This window comes from Erinaceus europaeus, chromosome 1 (genome assembly GCF_950295315.1).
Source record: "Erinaceus europaeus chromosome 1, mEriEur2.1, whole genome shotgun sequence".
Lineage (NCBI taxonomy): Eukaryota > Metazoa > Chordata > Mammalia > Eulipotyphla > Erinaceidae > Erinaceus > Erinaceus europaeus.
Genome location: NC_080162.1, coordinates 32,574,905 through 32,593,924, shown reverse-complemented (window position 1 = coordinate 32,593,924; position 19,020 = coordinate 32,574,905). Strand labels below are relative to the sequence as shown.

General features: G+C 54.4%; 1 protein-coding gene across 1 annotated transcript; it reads right to left on the bottom strand.

Annotated features, from left to right (window-relative positions):
• Positions 1-875: 875 nt before the first annotated feature.
• On the bottom strand, positions 876-12,754 carry GATA5 (GATA binding protein 5). The gene is made up of 7 exons (XM_007520311.3): positions 12,639-12,754; positions 11,859-12,405; positions 10,525-10,700; positions 4,300-4,425; positions 3,967-4,054; positions 3,538-3,665; positions 876-3,241 (listed from the first exon to the last, which is right to left on the bottom strand). Exons 2-7 carry the CDS (start codon positions 12,382-12,384, stop codon positions 3,086-3,088), a joined length of 1,200 nt encoding a protein of 399 aa, XP_007520373.1. The 5' UTR covers positions 12,385-12,405; positions 12,639-12,754; the 3' UTR covers positions 876-3,085.
• Positions 12,755-19,020: the final 6,266 nt, after the last annotated feature.

The window sequence follows — 19,020 nt, the reverse complement described above, 5'->3', positions numbered from 1 at the left end:
GGACAGGATAGAAGGCTCTGGTATTCCCTTCTAGGCTCTTGGCTCATGCTACTGTAGCTGCCCTCATGCACCTTGGGGCAGGAGTGGGGTACACTGCCCTGAGGCTCTGTGGGTGGGGGGTGCCTTTCTCCTAGTCCTGCCCTGCCAGCCTCCTGCTCATCCGGTTGTTTGTGACCAGCTGCAGGAAGCGGGGTGCCCAGTGGCTATATTAAGGCTCAGTCTGACAGCTTCCCGGTAAAGAGGCACTCAGGGAGAAAGGCTTAAATTTAGCTTCAGGGTCCCTGCCCTGAGGTGGGGTTGGGCTCAGTGCAAGCTCTTCCTGGGCATAGCCTTCTAATGACAAAATAGTGGAAAGGTCCTTCTTCCTTTCTTCATCAATCCCTCCTTCCCCTGCATGGCCACTTTCATGGATAGGCAGCCAGATCTCTCCACACATGGGGACTGTGTGTATCTTGTGTCCTGCTAAGAATACCTCTAGGCAGCCTCCTTTGACCACTGTGTAATATGTTGGGACTCCACAGGTGTGTGGCACCCCCTACCAGCCACATATGGGGATATAGGAGTCACACAGAGGTAGCAGCACTGCAGTGAGGGCACTGTGCTAGCCCACTGTGGCCGAGTCCCGTCTCAACTCCCGAACCTCATTGTTACCTCTGTAAGCTCCCAAGTTACTTCTTTGAATTTTGTGTTACCACCACCCTGAGCCCCAAATCACCTTCCTGGAACCTCATGCCACCTTCCTGAATCCCTTTCCTGGCCCTTATGTCCTCATTCTGTGGATGAGACTTGCTTTGAAAGGTCCCACGGTGTGTCCAGAGGGAAAGGTCTGCCTTCTCACGCCAGTGTGGTGTTCACAAGGGCAGAGTCACCATAGCTAATTTTTCTCAACTTAATTATTTGATATCACACTTGGAAATCCTACACTCTGGGGAGTGGGGTGGACCAAAGAGTGAAGGGGCACCGCATTCTCCAGGTGGGCACCCTGTAACCTTTCCCACTTAGTTTCCCGACTGTGGGTGCAGAGGTAAGACAGCAGCAGTTCCATCCCACTCCTGCTGCTCAGAGGCTGAACTTCTCTCTTCTATCCAGTCCACTTTTTCAAAGTGCTGGCTGTGACACAGTCCTGAAGAGTTTTCCTTTACTTCCTGGTGTTGAACATGTGGTAGAAGAAGGGACCTGGGGACTGGGTAGCACACAGGTTCCTGAGTTCCAGCCAGTCACTGCCAGGCCCCAGGCCCTGAATCTGCCTTTAATTGAGCCTTTGGTTTATCCACACTTGGTGGTGGGACTCTCCGCCCAGAGCTTGTGTCCTCAGAGTTCACCCCAATGCTGCCTATTTGCCTGCTCTGTCCCAGAAGCTAGTGTCCATATGGGGACACAGGGATTGCCATTGCTCCGAACTCCATCTCTCTTTCTCTGTGTGTCCCCAATTGTATGTCAGAGACACACTAAGTGACTGAGCAGGACTCAAACCTGAGTTCACTTGAGTGCAAGGATGATTTCTCATAGTGTGGGACCCCAGGCTGATCTTGCTTCGTCTGGCCAGGGCCCAATTCCAATCTGGGGGCCTGGGAGAGACATATGAAGGCATTCTGAGTTTTCAAGCCCCACAGGTCCTACAGAAGTCCACCAGTGAAGGCACTCAGTGTAGTTCAAAGTACAGATCAGCTTGGCAGTGTTTCTACATAAGGGACCTTCAGAGGAGGCTGTGACCTGAGCTGAGGATAGGGTGTCAAGGGAGGAGAAACTTTTGACAACTTTCCTTATGGAGTCATTAGTATTTAAAAGAAAAGACAAAAAGACAAGAACTTGGGCTGGTTGAACCTAGAGGTATAACTTCTGAATAAAAGGGCTCCTTCCTGAAGCCAGGGACAATGCCTTATTTTCTTAAATATATATAAGAGAAGTTCCCCACAGGATGGGCCGCTTGATGTTGCAGTTGGTTCATAACATTAAAAAGAATGTTGCATCAAACTGGGAAGGTGTGTGTGTGTGTGTGTGTGTGTGTGTGTGTGTGTGTGTGTGTGAGAGAGAGAGAGAGAGAGAGAGAGAGGGTGCGAGTGAGCGCAGGAAGACTTGATATTTAAAACCCAGTTTTTTAGGTTTCTTGGAGAAACCAAAGGCTCTTTTTGGCAAAAGGCAGCAGCTGAACAGAAGAAGGCATGGGTTGAGATGGTGGTGGCTCCACTTCCCTGGTGCTCTCTGCACCAGGCCATCTGGGTTTAGCAGCCACTCAGCTGCTCCCTTGGAACAACTACCTCCATCCAGCTGCAGAGCTGTTATCTGTCTGGCCAGGGCCTAACTATACGTGACAAGGGATGTTATAAGTAATTCTGCTGGGATGCCTTATCCTGGATTAGGCATGACACAGGGCACCCAGTTCCTCTGTGGCTGCAAATAGAGTTCCAGAGACTTTACTCTGCTGTCAGAAACAGTCATAATATGCACATTCTATCACAACAAGGCAAGGCCCTTTACTGCCACTGTGAAGAAGTTGTCCAAATAAATACACCAGTCTAAGATGATGGCGATGTGCTGGCTTCCCCTTGGGGTGGCATCCTGGCACAAGGCACAGCCTGTGTATTCATCCTGGGCAGTCTTGTGCCCACAGGAGGGAATGCTTTCTGTGTCAAGGTTTTGTCCATCACACATAGGGAGGATAGACTCCCAAGGCCTGAGGCCCTGTCTGGCTTCTCCCCATCTTCCAAAGCCTGCCTGCCACTTTACTTGTGATCCTGGCTCTGTAGTAGGAGGCTGGGGCTATTCCAGCTGCTGCAAACTGTAAACATGATGGTGAGTGGAGACAACAGAATCCAAGCTGGCAGTAGACATGTTGGGTCAGCCTGGGCTGTAGTGGCTTAGAGCCTCACACAGCTTTGGGGAGACCTAGCTGTGTGGGGAAGTGGGCCTTTTCCTTCCAGTGACTCTCACTGGCATAGAAGGCTTCTCAGTCTCCCTACTGAGGGAAGCACAGCGTTGCAGGTCCCGCAGGCTCCAATCTCTCCAGTGGGTGAGCTTGGCAGGCTTGCTGGGTTGGATGGAAGCTGGAAGCCCAGGAGGAGGGAGTCCCATGGTGTCTGGGGAGCTAGGCTAAGGCCAGTGCACACCAGGCTTCCTGGCGCAGGGGCCCTCCCAGACCAGCCTGGGGGCCTAGGGCTACAGAGGGGAAGGCAAAGTCTTCTGGCTCAAACTTGAACTCTAAGTGATTAGAGGCCAGGGGGTCATCCACTTGCCCAGAAGCCTGTAGGGAGTACAAGGACCATGCAAGAATGTAAAATTAGTTGGCCTCCCTTGGTGTGGGGAACTGGCACAAATAGGGTTCAGTCCCTGGGGTGGGGTGGGATCCACTCATAGGGGTTGTTGTCATTAATCACTTAAGGCTCTCAGTCCATTGTCTGCCCAGGCCAGTGCTCAGGCCCACTGACCACTAATGGGCCTGGTATTGAACTCTGGGGGAGTCTGGATGGGGTCGGACATGGCTATGGAGAAGGGGTTTCCCTGGAGCCAGTTTGGGCATCAGTGTTTAGTCTGTCTTACCTGGGGAGTAATGCTGGGTCCTGGGCATGAAGGGGATGCCAGGCTAGGCTCTGGTTTCAAAGTGACTGTTGAGCTCTCAGTGTCAGGGGCAGAGGCTGGTGGGGAGGTGCTGGTGGCTCCTGTGGATCCTGGGAGGAAAGAAGGGCATTTGTTGAAAAGGCCAGATTTGGCTGCACCATCACACGGTGGGCTAGTGTGGCTTCCTGCCCTGGCCCCTGCCCACCCCTGAGTGCTACCCTGTCTCCAAACCAAAGCCAACGCTAGGCAAGAGTAGGGGTGCTTATGCCTCAGGGGGACAATGTCTGCATCAAGCATGTCAATGGTGGGATCTCAGATATCAAAATGACTCTCTGGGGTGAATGTGCACCCCTTTGGGGGGCTGAAGGACTGGACACTCTGAGCACCATGGTGAGTCCTGGACCCACTTACCCGAAGAACCCTTGGTCCTGCTGACATTCTTAGGCTTCCGTTTCCGAGTCTGGATACTTTCTTTCTTCATGGCCAGGGGACGAGGGACCTGCAGTGAAGGGTGTGCAAGGGTGAAGGGCTGGGGTCTCTAGTGTGGAAACTGCCCTGGTCTAGACCCACAGCCAGTCACTGCCTCCCTCCTGCCTAGTCCCCTTGCCCATTCAGTCCAGTCCCATAACCCCACCCAGTGCCCCAACTCCATCCTGTCATGGCCCATAGCCCTGCCCTGCCACTTGCCCCACCCACCCCCGGTCCAAGTCCCACCACTTGCACCCTTGGGTATGTGTGGCTTACCCCATGCAGCTTCATGTAGAGGCCACAGGCGTTGCACACGGGTTCACCATCCGCATTGCGCCGCCAGAGCGTGGTGTTGGTGGTGTGGCAGTTGGTACAGCAGAGGCCGGCCCTGCGGGATGAGCACTGTGGACCAGAGAGGCCAGTGTGAGCCCAGGCTCAGGGGGCCAGTGCTGCACTCAGGGCTGACCTTACAGGGTCCAGGCCCCAGCAGGGAGATGTGTATACTGTGAGCAGAGAGATGGGTCTCTTTTTTAAATTACCTTTATTTATTTGTTGGGTAGAGACAGCCAGAAATTGAGAGGAAGAGGGAGATAGAGAGGAAGAGAGAGACACACCTGCAGCACTGCTTTACCTCTTGTGAATCTTCCCCCCTGCAGGTGGGGACTGGGGGCTTGAACCCCAGTCCTTGCGCATTGTAACATGGACGCTCAACCAGGGGCACCACCACCTGGCCAAGAGAGACCTCTTGATTCCTGGGGGCTCCCACTCTAGGTTCTTGAACCCCCACAGTGGTCATTCATTCACCTTTCTGTGCTTCGCTTTCTTCACTGATGAGACGAGGTGATAGGACCCCTCCCTTCACAGGACTGTTGTGGCCGTAAGATCTCATTAAGAGGCCAGCAGAGAAATGCAGCTGCTTTTCTGTTGTCTCTTTAGTTGTCAACATGTTTTCATAGCAGAATGCATCCTTAGAGGCACTGGGAAGCCTGGCTTCAGGGTGACTGCTCAGAGGCTTGCTAGGCTCTCAGGACACCTGCCTTTTGTGACCCGGGACTCAGAGATAGGCCCAACAGCTCCACAGCTCCCCACTGCCTGGTGGACTGAGGGAAACAGGCCCCACCTGCACACAGCATCCTCCTCCTCTGTTCTATTCATTCTGTCATTGCAAAATTGGACTCAGTGCCACCTCGAACCTTCCAGAAGTCTACCTCCTTTCCAGCAAAATGGATCCCCACTCCCACAGACCAGGGAGCCAGGGGTGTTGAAAGCAAAGAGCACTAACTCCACGGGCCCTGAGAGATTGACATTTGAGGCCAGGGGAAAGGGATTTGGACCTCAGGAAGTCAGGGAGACTCTGGTGGCTCTGTGAGCTGACTGTCTGGAGAAGCTTCTGCTGCAGTGATCAGGAAACTCTAGATGCTCTGTGTAGGGTGAAGACCTTTCCCTCACTCCCTCCCCCCTACCCCCCAGCTATCTTATAGCCCCAGTCCTGCCCGGATTCCTCACCACATAGCTTGCAGGTGGGCCTCCTCTCTCAGACTCTCGTTGTTACTGTCTTTCTGGGCCCAGCCCTTGCTCTAAGACTTGAGCTTGAACCTTGGACACCCCTCCCCTTTGCTTCAATTGCACAGGCCCTGCCTGGTCCAGGCCCCTGGCCCTTAGCTGGCTGGCTACAGTGATGCAAGATCTTCAACCTCTACAGCAACTGGGGTCAAAGAAGTCACACCCAGCCTCAGCATAAGGGACAAAAGCCCATGGGGACACCATATTGTTCCCTCCTGGGTGCTTTCGAGACCAAGACTAAGCCAGAGGGCCATCAAAAATGAGGTGGCCAAATCCAGTGCCCACAGGTATCAGTCCCAGATTACAGGTGAACAAACAGTGGGTGAACTCAACTCTTATGGCCAGAGCTCTAGAGTCTTTTCTTGCTCAAGTGACGCAGCATGGCCAATCTGGCTGCCACCTCCCCCGGCTATAGGCAGCTCTTAAATTCCAGGCTTGCTCCTAGGAGTGGAGCCCGTCTGAAGTCTTCGCTGAACCAAAAAAACCCAGATAGGCAAAAGCCTCCTTGGTACCCTTCCCCCAGACGGAAGGCTCCAGAGAATTACACCCTGTTTAATCTACGGCTGGGTCTCCAGTCTCCAGGCAGGATTCTGCCCCAGGCTCCAGGATAAAAGGGCTGAAAAGCAAGGTAGTTCTGAATAAGGTTTGGAGGCACCAGTCGGAAGGCAGAGCAGAGTCTGGCTGGAAGACTGACTCTCCTCAGGCCTCCTGGTCAGCCTTTCAAGGATTTCTGGTGGTCTCCTAAGGGCACTGGAAGGTGGAGTTTTGACATTAACTGAGTGGAGAAAGTGGGCACCCTGTCAGGCCACACAATACCTGAGACAGAGAGCAGTACCTGGAGTCAGCGAGAGCTGGGCCTGAAATCTCCCAGGGAAGCCCATACCTACATCACATCTCGTGTAGAAAGCTGCTCTTACTGAACACAATTTGAGGCTGCCCACCTGCTCCCTTCCTGCCTGCCTTCCAGGTGCCATAAACACGTTCTGTGGATGTGCAGGAAGTGCCCCAGTGCTCCTGCCCACACAACCTCTGTCTAGTACAACGCAGGGTCACCTCCCAGCCTAGCCTCCCAGAATGGCCAGGATCTTCTGAGCAACCTCCCCGCCCCCCCCCCCCCCCCCCCGCCCCAATCTGGTCCAACTTCCTAAAATGGGTGGCAGGGCAGCAAGATGGAACAAAAAACTGGCCTGTGGGATATGGAGATTGGGCGGTGGGAATTGTGTGGCGTTGTACCCCTCCTACCCTATGGTTTTGTTAATTAATCCTTTCTTAAATAAAAAAAATTAAAAAAAAAAAACTGGCCTGCTCAGCAGGATAGGCAATTTGGAGAATGATGGGAACTGTGACCCTGTGTTTTATCTGGTGTTCCCAACCAACCCTCTTGGGTTCCCCCTCAGTCATTGCCTCCTGCTGTGCTTGGGGTGGAGGGAAGCCAAAGCTGAGATTCCACCTCCACCCCACCCACTGGGACTTCCCTTAGGTTCACATTGCCATCCTGGCTTCCAGAAGAACACCTGCAAACACCATCTCCTCAGGCCTGCTAGGGCTGTGCAGGCCGCTTCCTGTTAAAGCCCTCCCTTCAGGGCACAGCTCCAGGGGACAAGAGATGAGAAGGACAACTGTAAGAGCTCACACAGGCTGCAAAGTACAAGGAGGCTGGAGGGGCAGTCTGTCTGTCTAGGCAGACAGAACACCTTCACCAGCTGCATACACTTTGCAGCCTCTTTGAAGCACACTTCTTGCATTGAGACCATGTCCCTGGTTCCCATCCCAACCCCAATCCTGTCCCTAGGAATGCCCGCAGCCTCCACCTGCCCTCCTGCACGTCTGGCCTCTCTGGGCTGCCCTGACCACCAGCCTGTCCCGGCTTCATTTTGTTTTTCTTTTTTGATCTGTTCTTTTCAAAAGAAACTAGACTTCAAAGCATCTGGCCTGCATGGAACTGCCCTGAACTCCAGGCTCTGAAAGCCCCTGAGACCCACAGAAATCTGCAGAAAAATGATGGTGAGAGTCTGGGTCTGGCAGAGGTAGAAGGAGTCCCAGAGCCTGGAGAAATCTGGAAGCAGAAGAGGGGGAGGGAAGATCTGAGGAATTAGGGGTTAGAATCTTGGCAGCTGGGGAGGGAGTGGGGCCAGAGGTTGGTGTGGAGGAAGGTATGCATAGTCTGTGCTCAGTTCTGTTTCAGACCACCAGTGCCAGTGGGCTGCCCGAGATCCTTGGTGGGGACATGTGGATGCTCACTCAGTCTGATCCAGCAGTGCATCCCTGGCTGCTCAGGTTGTGTTGTCTCAGGGGGTTTGTGGGGCAGGTTGTGCAGGAAGGAGCCAACGCCTGAAGTGTGGATACCCTGGTCAAGGTCTGGATTCACTCTGGAAGGACGCTGGGCCCCAGGCATCACAGCCACTTCCTGAAGCTGGCGCCACAGCTGACCTCGGATGTCTACTGACCTTGGCAATGGGTTCCCATGTCAGGGGCAGTGCGGGGATTCATGGGCCACCTACTATGGAAGTAGGCAGATGAGCAGGACAAAGGGGTCTACAGCACCATGCAGCGACCTGCCTTGCTGTCTACACTGACAGAACAGACACCTGGGGCTGGGGGTGGTGGTGCTTAGGGGAGGAGGAGGTGCTTCTAACCAAGTGGGCAAAGGGGACACAAAGGATTGGAGAGGGTAGAAGCCCTCTGTTGTTGACACATTCCTGTGACCAGCTTCTTCTAGGACATTTTTGTTGTCACTTTAAAGGAGGGTAGGACAGGGTTAGAGAGAGAGCTCACCAGGTAGGTTGTATGCCTTGCTGTTAGGGGCCCAGGTTCCAGTCCCAACACCATATGGGAGTGCTATGGTGGGGGCTGGGGGGGAAAGCTCTGGTGCTGTGGTGTCTCTCCCCTACTGCTATCTCTCTATCTGAAGGGGAAAAAAGAAACAAGCCTACAGTAGTGATATGATGCATGCATTAGGCCTGAGTTCCACACCAAGAAAACGTTAGGACAAGCTCTTGGGGTAAGGCTCCTGGGGTTCTCAGCTCCAGTTATATATGAGGGACAGTAAGGCATGGGAAAGCAAGTCTGCAGTGTCTGGTCCAGTCTTCTATGTCTGGGAGTTATGTGGACCTGTCTCTGAGAATCTGTGGGTTTCCAGGGAGCCTGGACCTGCCAGGGCTGTCATTCCTGAGTGGCAAGTGGGAACCCACAGCAGTGAAAGGCACCCAAGGGTCCTGCTTGGGGAGACATGCTGGCAAAGAGGGCCAGAATATGCCCCATGGCTCTACTGGGCAAACCCTTCCTCACAACTTGAATCTGCATGGGTCTGGACATGGTGGGGAGTGGATACACACCGAACTGTCTACTCATCCCCCCAGGGGCTGCAGCCTTGGGGTGATGAGGAGGCAATCAAAGATCCCTCACCTTAGGTGGTACAACCCCCCCCCCCAAAGGGACTGTCCTGAGTCTGCTGGTACTAGGTAGATGCTTTACCCTCAGCCCACCAACAGGGTCAAGACCTGTCTAAGGTCCATCTGACCTTGACAGATGCCATAGGGCCCCTTCCTGAATTCATTTCTTCACTTCTCAGGTGGAAAGACTGAACCTTGAAGAGTTGCCCCTCAGTGCCACAGCCCAGGAGTGGTGCCAGAAGACAGGCTCAGGGGGCTGGGTGTGAGTGGGGAGCACATGGGGTTCAGCTGCTGTAGCCGGTATCCCTAGGAAGTTGCCTGGTCTAGCTGAGCCCCTGCCTGCAGTGAAGGTACCACCCCAAGGCACAGGTAGTAAGCTAGCACTGGAGAAAGGTTTGGACTATTGTCTGAGGTTGGAACCCTTACCTCTTCCTAACCCCTCTGAGCCTCAGTTTCCTCATCTAGGGTCCCACTAGATACCTGGCCAGGGGTGGGAAGCAGGATCACAGGGGCAGAGAAGAGGCTGAGGGGCAGTGGGTGGGTGAAGGGAAGGAGGAGAGCAGCAGAATCCCCAACTCCAGACCAGACTGAAGCAAAAGAGAAATGGTGGCCATCCCTCATTCTGCCTGCCAGGGGCAGCCTGACTTCCAGCAGCTCAGTCTGGGGCCTCAAAAGATCAGGCTTGGCAGCTCAGAACAGCCACTGAGGCAGAGGGGCTGGCCTACTCCAGCATCAGTCAGGGGCTAATCCACTCCCATTCAGCCTAATGTCCCAGAAGGACCTGGAGGGGCTCTGGGAGGCCCCTTACAACTTGAACCAGAGGGCTTGGCAGCCCTGATTGTTTCTACCCAGACCTCAGCCTGGAGCTGCTGGGCCTGGCTGACTTAAGACAACTTGCATCTTATTTGCCAAAGTAATTTATTACTTGCATCTTATTTGCCTGAGAGTCCACATGCTGCAAAGTGACTTAAATCCTTTATCATCTCTAGGGGACTCTGCCCGCCAGGGGCAAAAGCCGAGCTATTATTCTCCTACTCCCTACTCACCCCCCAGCCAGTGGAAGCAAATGTGAAAACAAAATCTGCCCAACCTACATCCAGGACCTGGCTTTACTGACTCTGCAGGTAGGAAGTGCTCCCCAAAAGGCAGCAGTCCACCCCTTCCCAATGGGATTTCAATGTCCCCCAACAAAACATCTACTGCCGGCCAGCTGCCCCATCCTGGGCCAGGACACCAATGGGGACGCACAGCCCAAGTCACCTCCTCCACCTTAGCATGACAGAGCCCCAGAAGGCCAACCAGGTCACAATGACCCCCCTTGCTAGCAGGTCCTGGGTCCCCTTGGCAGGGGGGGGGGGGCACTGGTGGGCCTTGAGTATCAACATGTGCATGGAGTCCTTTGGCCCTTTGCACTAAGCCCTGAAGCAATAGGTGCTGCCTTCCACCCACCATCAGGGCTGGGGCTTCCTAGACTTTAGTGGACTTTGCCAGTGGCTGCCACCCAGGACTGGGCAGCACCCTCCAGTCCCCAGCTGCCTGCACTCACCAAGCGCTTCTGGGGCCGGACAAGTGGCCGGTTGACACCGTTCATCTTGTGATAGAGGCCGCAGGCATTGCATAGGTAGTGGCCGGTGCCATCTCGGCGCCAGAGCGGGGTGGACAAGGCACCACAGTTGACACACTCTCGTCCCTCACCTGGAAACTCCTCCAAGAAGTCGGACACTGGGGGTGGAGGGGGCAGGCAGACGTAGGATCAGGTCAGTGCCCTGCCCAGAGCCTGCCCTGACCACAGTACATTTCCCTCTTTTAAAAAATGTATTACATTTATTTTGAATTTGATTTGTTAATATTTTTATTTATATTTTGAATCTGCACATAGCAAAGGTGGGATTTTAAAACCTCACTTTAAAGCAACACACTTGGTTGCTTTGTTGGATCAGGGGTTCGTGGGGTGTGCAGGTCCCCTCGCTAACTTCCTATTTGTCATCCCTGGGGGGGAGATGGGAGTCTCCACACTGGAAGAGGGGGTGTGCCAAAGGTCATTATGGGGCTCAGCTTTGTGGTGGTCCCGTCGGCCGCCTTCCCTTGGAAGGTATCCTGTCTCAGCCTCCCTATCAGCGGGGCACTTGTGGGGGGGGGTGGGGGTGGGCAGAGCCGGAGGTCCCTGACCCTCTCGGGTCGCGCCAGGCGCCGGCGACGCCAAGGCGGCAGGGGCGGCGGGTGGGGGCGGGGAGGGATCAGTCGTCACCAGCGGGCCAGGCGCCAGGCTCTGAGCTACCCGGGAGGCCGCCGACTACCCGCTTCCAGCGTGGAGGGGCTGGGGGCCACAGACTGCGCGGGGAGCAGGAGCCGGACCCGCACCAGCCGGTCTGGGGTAGGGCAGCAAACGCAAGGTCTGGGCCTTGGTTTTCTGTTTTCAGGAGCTGATACACCTAATCCGGGTGTAGCGCTTGCCCACTTTATTTACAGGCCTGGAATCCGATTATCCAAACTTAGACCCCAGGAAGCTATTGAAACCAGGTCTCAAATTAGAATACGTAAACATTCAAAAACAGAAATGGTTGTGGCCGGTTGCTTAAATAAACTGGTATTTTGAACTTTACGAAGAAATCTTTTCCAACACTTTTTTCCATTAGAAATGTTCAAGGCCGAAGGCAGTAGATTGACACAATCTAAATGTTGTCTGAATGAAATACTTATTTCCTTTGTAACCCTAACCCTAATATCTAGAAAAGAAAATTCGGGATTTTGTGGGGTGGGGACAGTCGCAGTATTCTTCCGGGTTTAAACCCTGGGAGTTGAGATTCGGATGAGGGCATTCCGTAGGGTGCGGGTTGCACGGAGGACTGGTCAGCAACTTGTCCCTTGTCCCAAACTCACCGAAAGTGGCTCTTCGGCCGGGGCGACCCTGTAGGCCGTGCAGGACGCTGCTGTCGAAGGGTGCAGAGGTCCAGGACGGGGCCACCTCGGCGCTCACGTAGGCCGGGTATGTGGAGTACGAGGTGCCCACTGGCCTCGCGATGGAGGCTGAGTATTGCTCGCGGGCCAGCAGCGCGCCCTGGAAGGCGCCGTCCCGGGCCGCGGAGCCGCCTCCGCCGCCTGGCCCCGGGGGGCTGTGCGCGAAGGGGAAGGCGGTGGCCCCGGGCGGCTGCCCGGACGCGGGGTGCGGACTGCCAGAGCCAAAGGCGGACACATCTGCGGCGGCCGCCTGCGCCCAGCTGGGGTGCGAGGTGACCGCGGGGGGCTGCGGGCCCGGCTCACACGCCGGCAGGTAGGACAGCATGGAGGGGACGCGCGTCGGGGGTAGGAACACCGCGGACCCAGGGCCGGGCGTGTGCAGAAAGGCGCCCGAATCGGCATAGGTGGCTTGTCCGGGGCTGGAGGCCAAGCCCAGGCTCTGGTACATCTTTCCCCGCGTGGCCTTGACCTGCAGGAAAGGACAGGCGTCGAGGTCACCGCCGCGCAGCTGCTGGGTAGGTGAGGCCCTGCGTTCCCCAACCCCGAGACGGCTGTTCGCCGAGCGAGTCTCGAACCCACGGAGGCAGAGTGGCTGGGGTGGAGGTGGCCCGGGCGGCCCGTGGGGGCGTCTCGAGCCCTCCAGGCCCGGCCGCGGGGTCCGAGAGCGGCGCTGGGCGAAAGAGCCGTCTGGGGCGCACTCACCAGCTGATCTTGAGGACTGCAGGGGAGCGGTTGCGATGGGGCCGCGACTGGAGGGCTGGAGACTAGGAGCCTGCGGGCTGTTCCGCAGGGAATCTCCGCCCCGGCCCGCCTAGCACCGCCGCCGCTCCCGCCCCCGCCCGGCCAAGCTGCCGGGTGCTCCCTCCCCTCGGGGTCAGCCTGGGGGTTGCGGCCGCGGCGCCACGTGACCCAGGCGGGCTGGGTTCGCCGCGCTGGGCGGGAGTGGAGCGCGAGTTGTAGCCTAGCCTGGAGTACTCAACGCCCAGCCTGGATCTATGTAGAGGACTGGAGCCAGTCGGGTACTGAGTGGGACCCCGGGGTCGTCGGGTCTCTCTTCCCTCATTGCAGGCCAGGCTCCTGCCCAGGTTGGGCTCCTGTTGGGTTTGAGGTGGTGACCACGTGAAGTGGCACCCCGTGGGCCCTCTGTCCCTGTGTCTTTGTACTCGAAGCCCTGCGCAGGCATCCTGCTTCCAGGGGAGATCCTGGTTCTGGGTCCTTGAACTCAGCCTGTTGTGAGATGACCACTGTGGGTTGGGGGGAGTGGGGATGAACCCTAGGGGAAGATCCACAATTTCCTCCACTTCTCACCAAGGGTGGTGGGGTGGGGGCTGCGGAGGCAACTTCTGTGTAGTGGGAATGTAGCAGGTTTGACTCCGGGTGCCCTTGAAGGCCCCAGTCTGGGTGGACAGACAGGCAATGTTTACTCCCCCGCTCCCCTTCTTCAAGACCCTGGAAGCTTGTCTTCCAGGCAGCATAAATGTTGAGGACTGGGTGGCTACCTGGGTGGTGTGATGGTGCCTCTGGCACTCTCAGGGTGGCAGTGCTGTGGTGGAGCAGTGCTCCACCTCTACTGCTCCTCAAACTGGAGGACCCTTCCTGTGCCTGATTTTTGACTTGCCAAACTCCTACACATCCCCTCAAAACCCTCCTTGCGAGTTCCCATTCTGCTTGTGATCCTCACCCCCACACTCTCTTGATTTGTTATTACATAGTCTAGTCATATGGCCGTGCCCCTGTTCTGCTTCCCCAGCAGATACGGAGCCCCAGAAAAGCAGGACAGAGTGTAAACTGGAAGCAATTGGATATTCTTTTTATTTATTTATTCTTTTTTTATATTTATTTTCCCTTTTGTGCCCTTTTTATTGTTGTTGTAGTTATTATTGTTGTAATTGATGTCATCATTGTTAGCTAGGACAGAGCAAAATGGAGAGAGGAGGTGAAGACAGAGAGGAGAGAGAAAGATAGATACCTGCAGACCTATTTCACTGCCTGTGAAGCAACACCCCTGTAGGTGGGAAGCTGGGGCTCAAACTGGGATCCTGAAGTCGGACCTTGCACTTTGCTCCTGCAATTGGACATTCTTCAGGGCTCAGCCTCGACAGGTGGGTAAGGAAACCCTGGTAGGATTTTCTGCCCCAAAGGCAAGACATGGTGACCTCACCCATCCACCCCACCCCCACAAGTTACCCTTTCTGGGGACAGGGTCAAGACTGGCCATGGCACACACATCTCTGAGTTGAGTACCGCATCCTATTCTTGAGAGAGGAAAGGGTTGGATTGGCCTGTTAGCTGCTGGTGACTAACAGAGCTGAGCCCCTCAAATCCAGAGTTGGGAGGTGGGTGGGGGGAAGGGCTTGAGGAAATGGTAGCCAGGAGACTGGCCTGGTGGGGCCCCACACAATGGCTCCTGACTGCTGGGCCTTGTGTTTCTGTGCTCAGCAGTCTCTGCCTCCCAGTCCTTGAGAGCTTGGGAGTAGCTACACATTTCTGCAAGGAAAGGGAAACAGTCTCCATAGTTTGAGGGGCATGGGGTCAGGGTGCCTGGTCCAATGCCCACCCAGAATGAACCCAGGCTTCACCTCAGACACCTCAGGCAGTCTGTGAGCACACGCCCCCTCCCAGGAGTGGCTCCAGCTGGATCCCTGTCACTCATACTGACTTGAGGCCCACTCAGCACTTTGAACTCTGGCAGAGGCTGGGGTTCAGGAAGTGCCTATCAGGGCAAGGGAGCTGGGGCTGGATACTGTCAGCATTTTTATGCAGGAGGAGTGGGGCTAGGCCTGTCCCCCAACCCCTGAGGGGTTGACCCTTCTGTGAGTGTTTGTGGGCTCAGAGAAAGAAGTTGATTGGAGTTAGGGGTGGGGAGGGGTGTGTTGCTGGTGGAGGGGACATTGACTCTGGGAGTGGATTGGGGGAGGTGATGCCTCTGTGGTCCCTTTAGTTACTCAGGTGAGTCCCCAGTCCTCTCAGTGTAGGAAACAGTCAAGTCTTCCTTCCCAGGGGACACCCAGGTCCTCTTCCTCCAGGCACCATTCTGTGGGGCTGCCACCTCTGATTCTTTAGAACCCAGGGCCCTGAGAGTAAAGGGGGACAGTGGGGTGGACTCACAGGATTCCAGCTTCTCCACCAGCAGGACTCATTCATGGTGAGGAAAGCAGGGAGGAGAAGACCCTCTAGGCATCAACAGGGAAGCCCGGGGACACTGGAGCTGGTGTGAGAATTTGTAGGTACATGAGGCTTTCCTTGAACAGCCAAGGCTGGCTGCAGGCTGGTGCCCTCCAGCTGTGTACAAGGCTGGAGCCAGGGCAGAATCATCTGTCCAGCAGGGCCTGGGGGCTGGTCACCAGGCTTCTTCTCAGCCTGGGGCCTCTGAGCCCGAGGCTGTTCCTGCCCCCTCACTACCTTTGCCTGGTTGGGAATAAATATCTGGGAAGGGCTGTGCTCCCAGTCCTTTAGCCAATGGGGCACACTTGTGGACAGTCTGAACCCAGGGGGATCTGCCTGACCTTTCATTGACAGCTGAGAGAAGAGAGCAGAGTTCTGGACCACCAGGGCATTGCTATAACCAAATCTGTTTTTTTTTTTTTTTGCTATAGTTATCATGGGAGCTTTGTGCCTGCACTATGAATCCACAGCTCCTGGCAGTCACTTTTTTTTTTTTTCTTTTTTTTACTAGATGGGACTTCCCCCCCCCCCTCATTTTTTTAAATTAGACGGGACAGACAAATTTAGAGGGCAGGGGAAGATAGAGAAAAAAGATAGATATTTGCAGGCCTGCTCCACTCTGTGTAACTTCTCCCTTGCAGGTGGGGAGTGGGGGCTTGAACCTGGGTCCTTGTGCATGGGAACATATGCTCTCAACTACACGCACCACCACCTATCCCACCTCTACCCCCTGAATCTGCTTTCTAAACCCATCCCTTCCATCCTCAGGTAGTATGTCAACCTGCTGCCCCTGTGGCTGGGTTAGCAGACTGTCTAAAAGAGGGATTATTTTCTGGGGAGGGGGTCCAGGCAAGCTGCTTTGGGGGACACTGTCACACTCCAGGTGGGTTTTCAGGAATGTGCCTACAGTAGTGGTTAATGTCTTGTCACATGAAGGGGTCTGACTGCCTAGATGTGTGATGAGTCCTCCGGGAGAAGTGACTGTGGGAGGGAGACGATGCACTGATGCATCTGATTTGTCCCCACACTGTGTGGGTGTGTGTCGGGGTATGGGCAGAGAATGCTGGGGCCTCTGGATAGCCCTCACCTGAGCTTGAGCAAAGATGGACAAATGGACAGGTGCACAGATGACTGAACAAGGCAATCCCTTCAGGCCCAGTAGCTGGAAGTCACTTCAGCATGAGGGTGAGAGGTAGAGACAGAGAGAAAAAAAAGACACCAAAAGACACTTCTTTGCTTAGTGCTCCCACCTTGTAATCCAGAGCTCAAACCGTAAGGTCTTGTGCCTGGCAAAGTGTGCACTCTACCAGGTGAGCTACCTCCTGGCACCCCTCACATCCTTTCCTAATGTGTGAACTGACTGGCTGAGGGATGATGTCACAGGATTGGTGGTGGTGGTGGTGGGGACAGCAGGGCAAAACATCTCAGAATGCCCCTCCAGGAAGTTGCTCTTCTTCCTGATCACCCACCTGGACTCCCCTGCCATCCCTTGGGCCTCTCCCCCCTAGTCCTTGGGTGCCCAGGTTGTCCTGAAGTCAGAAGGGTGCTTCATTGGGAGTGTAAGTTGTGCTTCAAGGGGGTCATCATTTTTTTTTCCTTCCCTCCCTTTAAAATACAACACACTGAACTGTTTTATTTTTGAAGTTATCACTCTTGTTGGAACAGAGCATGCACAGACAAGGAGACAAGTGACAAGTGAACAGCTGTGTAAGCAGTTCCCAGACTAAGTTCAGGGTAGGATCAGCCCTCAAACACAAACATGCTGGTACACAGGTGCAGTACCCTTGACAGCCAAGCACACCCACATGTGCTGGCACACGTAGACACACACACACTCCACCTCCACATGCAGAAAGCCTTTTAGGAAACCCCAAAAGAGACTGAGAAACCACTAGGGGGGCTACTGTCCCCTCCACATTCTTCTAATTTCCAAGGTGATGTTAGCTGGGCTACATCTGCAACACCCAGAGGGGTTCTTTTGCCCCTCAGTCCAGTGAAACCCATTTTAGCAGGAAATAAAGCCCACTGTCATATTTACCACGAGTGACCATCCTGATAGTCATTGCAGTGGGCAGTGAAGACTGCAGATCAAAAACTGAAAGATGACAGTGATGAAGTTTCCAGGTCCCACCCCCTGCTGCTCTTCCCCATCCTGCAGGCACATGGGACAGCAGGGGTGATGTCCCTTTTGTGAGCCTTCCCCAGCCATACTGGGGACTAAGCTGTCTTCAGAGCAACCACCACCCCATGCCATCTTGAAGGAAGGTGGCGTGGGGCCTGAAGTCACCCCCTTTTCAGGGAGAGGGCTTGTGTCACAGCAGGAGGGCAGGGAGAGAGCAGGGCCTTCTCTGGGTCAGCATCCTTCCTCCAGGCTCACAGCCTAGAGGGGACACAGTCCTCTGGCCCCTCCCAAGAGGAGGTCCTTAGCCTTCCTGTCTTCCAACTGACTGTGGGCCAAGGAGATGTGCAGGGCTGACATCCACTGCTTCTAGTCCTAGTCCCTTCTCATTGCCAGACACACAGGAGCCCACATTCAGCTAGTTTCAAGTGTAGCTGCCCTTCTGAGTGTTCCACCAACTTAGTGGAGTAGAAGCAGGTTTGGAGTTGTTAGATCCAGCAGGCAGTCTGGATGAGCTGTTTTGCCCCTGACTCCCCCACCTCCTGGAGTCAGTCACTGACATTCCAAATCCTGTGTACCCATAACAGTCTCAAACTCATCTGGGGATATACATGGGGCTACAATGCTTTTATTTTTCTCATTAAATAGATCTTTTTTTTTTTTTTCCTCCTCCAGGGTTATTGCTGGGCTCGGTGCCAGCACCATGAATCCACCGCTCCTGGAGGCCATTTTTTTCCCCCTTTTGTTGCCCTTGTTGTAGCTTTGTTGTGGTTATTATTATTGCCCTTGTTGATGCAGTTCGTTGTTGGATAGGACAGAGAGAAATGGAGAGAGGAGGGGAAGACAGAGAAGGGGAGAGAAAGATAGACACCTGCAGACCTGCTTCACCGCCTGTGAAGCGACTCCCCTGCAGGTGGGGAGCCGGGGGCTCAAACCGGGATCCTTACGCCTGTCCCTGCGCTTTGCGCCACATGCGCTTAACCCACTGCGCCACCGCCCGACCCCCCATTAAATAGATCTTTACAACATTCTTTTTCAAACTCTTCTACACTGTTGGTAGAAGTGCAAATTGGTTCAGTCTGTGTGGAAGAGTCTGGAGAATCCTCAGAACATTGGGATTGGGCCTACCATGTGATGTAGCAATTCCTCCCCAAAGGATCTGGCCAAAGCACACAAAGATGATCATCTGAAGAGATCTATGCTCATATGTCTGTGTTCATAGCAGTACTATTTGTTATAGCCAAAAAACGTGGGAACAACTCAAATGTCTACTAACAGACTAGTGTTTAAGGGAATTGTGGTATATACACACAGTGGAGTACTATTCAGCAGTAAGAAATGGTGAAATCTTCTTTTGCTGAGACTTAAGAAAGGAAGAGAGAGAGAGAGAGAGAGAGAGAGAATATACAGGGTGAGACTTAGACTAGTGGTATATGATCTATTGCAGTGGATCCAAGAACTCTAAAGGGGAAAGTGGGAGGGGTTGAAAGGGGCTAGTGGACCCAATGCATGGTGGTGGAGGAAGGCCTCTGTGGGAGTGGTGCATAGATGCCCATCATGGGGAGAAAACAAACTGTCTTCATGTGACAACTATCTTGTAAATCACTATCTCTCTCAAGCTGATTCTGAGAAATGGATATAATTTTTAAAAGATGCTGTCTTTCTTGTTTCTACTCTCTGTCTCACTGACTTCCATCTCTCCCTCTCTCTCCCTGAAGAGGGCCCCCAGAGAGATACTTGGGCCTCTTGTCTCAGAGCTGTGTTCTGGGCTGGACTTTTCCTGGGCACTGGGGGAGCCTG

Excerpts from the sequence above, each read along its gene's own strand:
- GATA5 (XM_007520311.3), bottom strand. The coding sequence starts at position 12,384 with ATGTACCAGAGCCTGGGCTTGGCCTCCAGCCCCGGACAAGCCACCTAT. Across the intron at positions 10,701-11,858 it reads CGGCCGAAGAGCCACTTTCG|TGTCCGACTTCTTGGAGGAG; the intron begins GTGAGTTTGGGA and ends CTCCACCCCCAG. Across the intron at positions 4,426-10,524 it reads TCCGGCCCCAGAAGCGCTTG|TGCTCATCCCGCAGGGCCGG; the intron begins GTGAGTGCAGGC and ends TCTGGTCCACAG.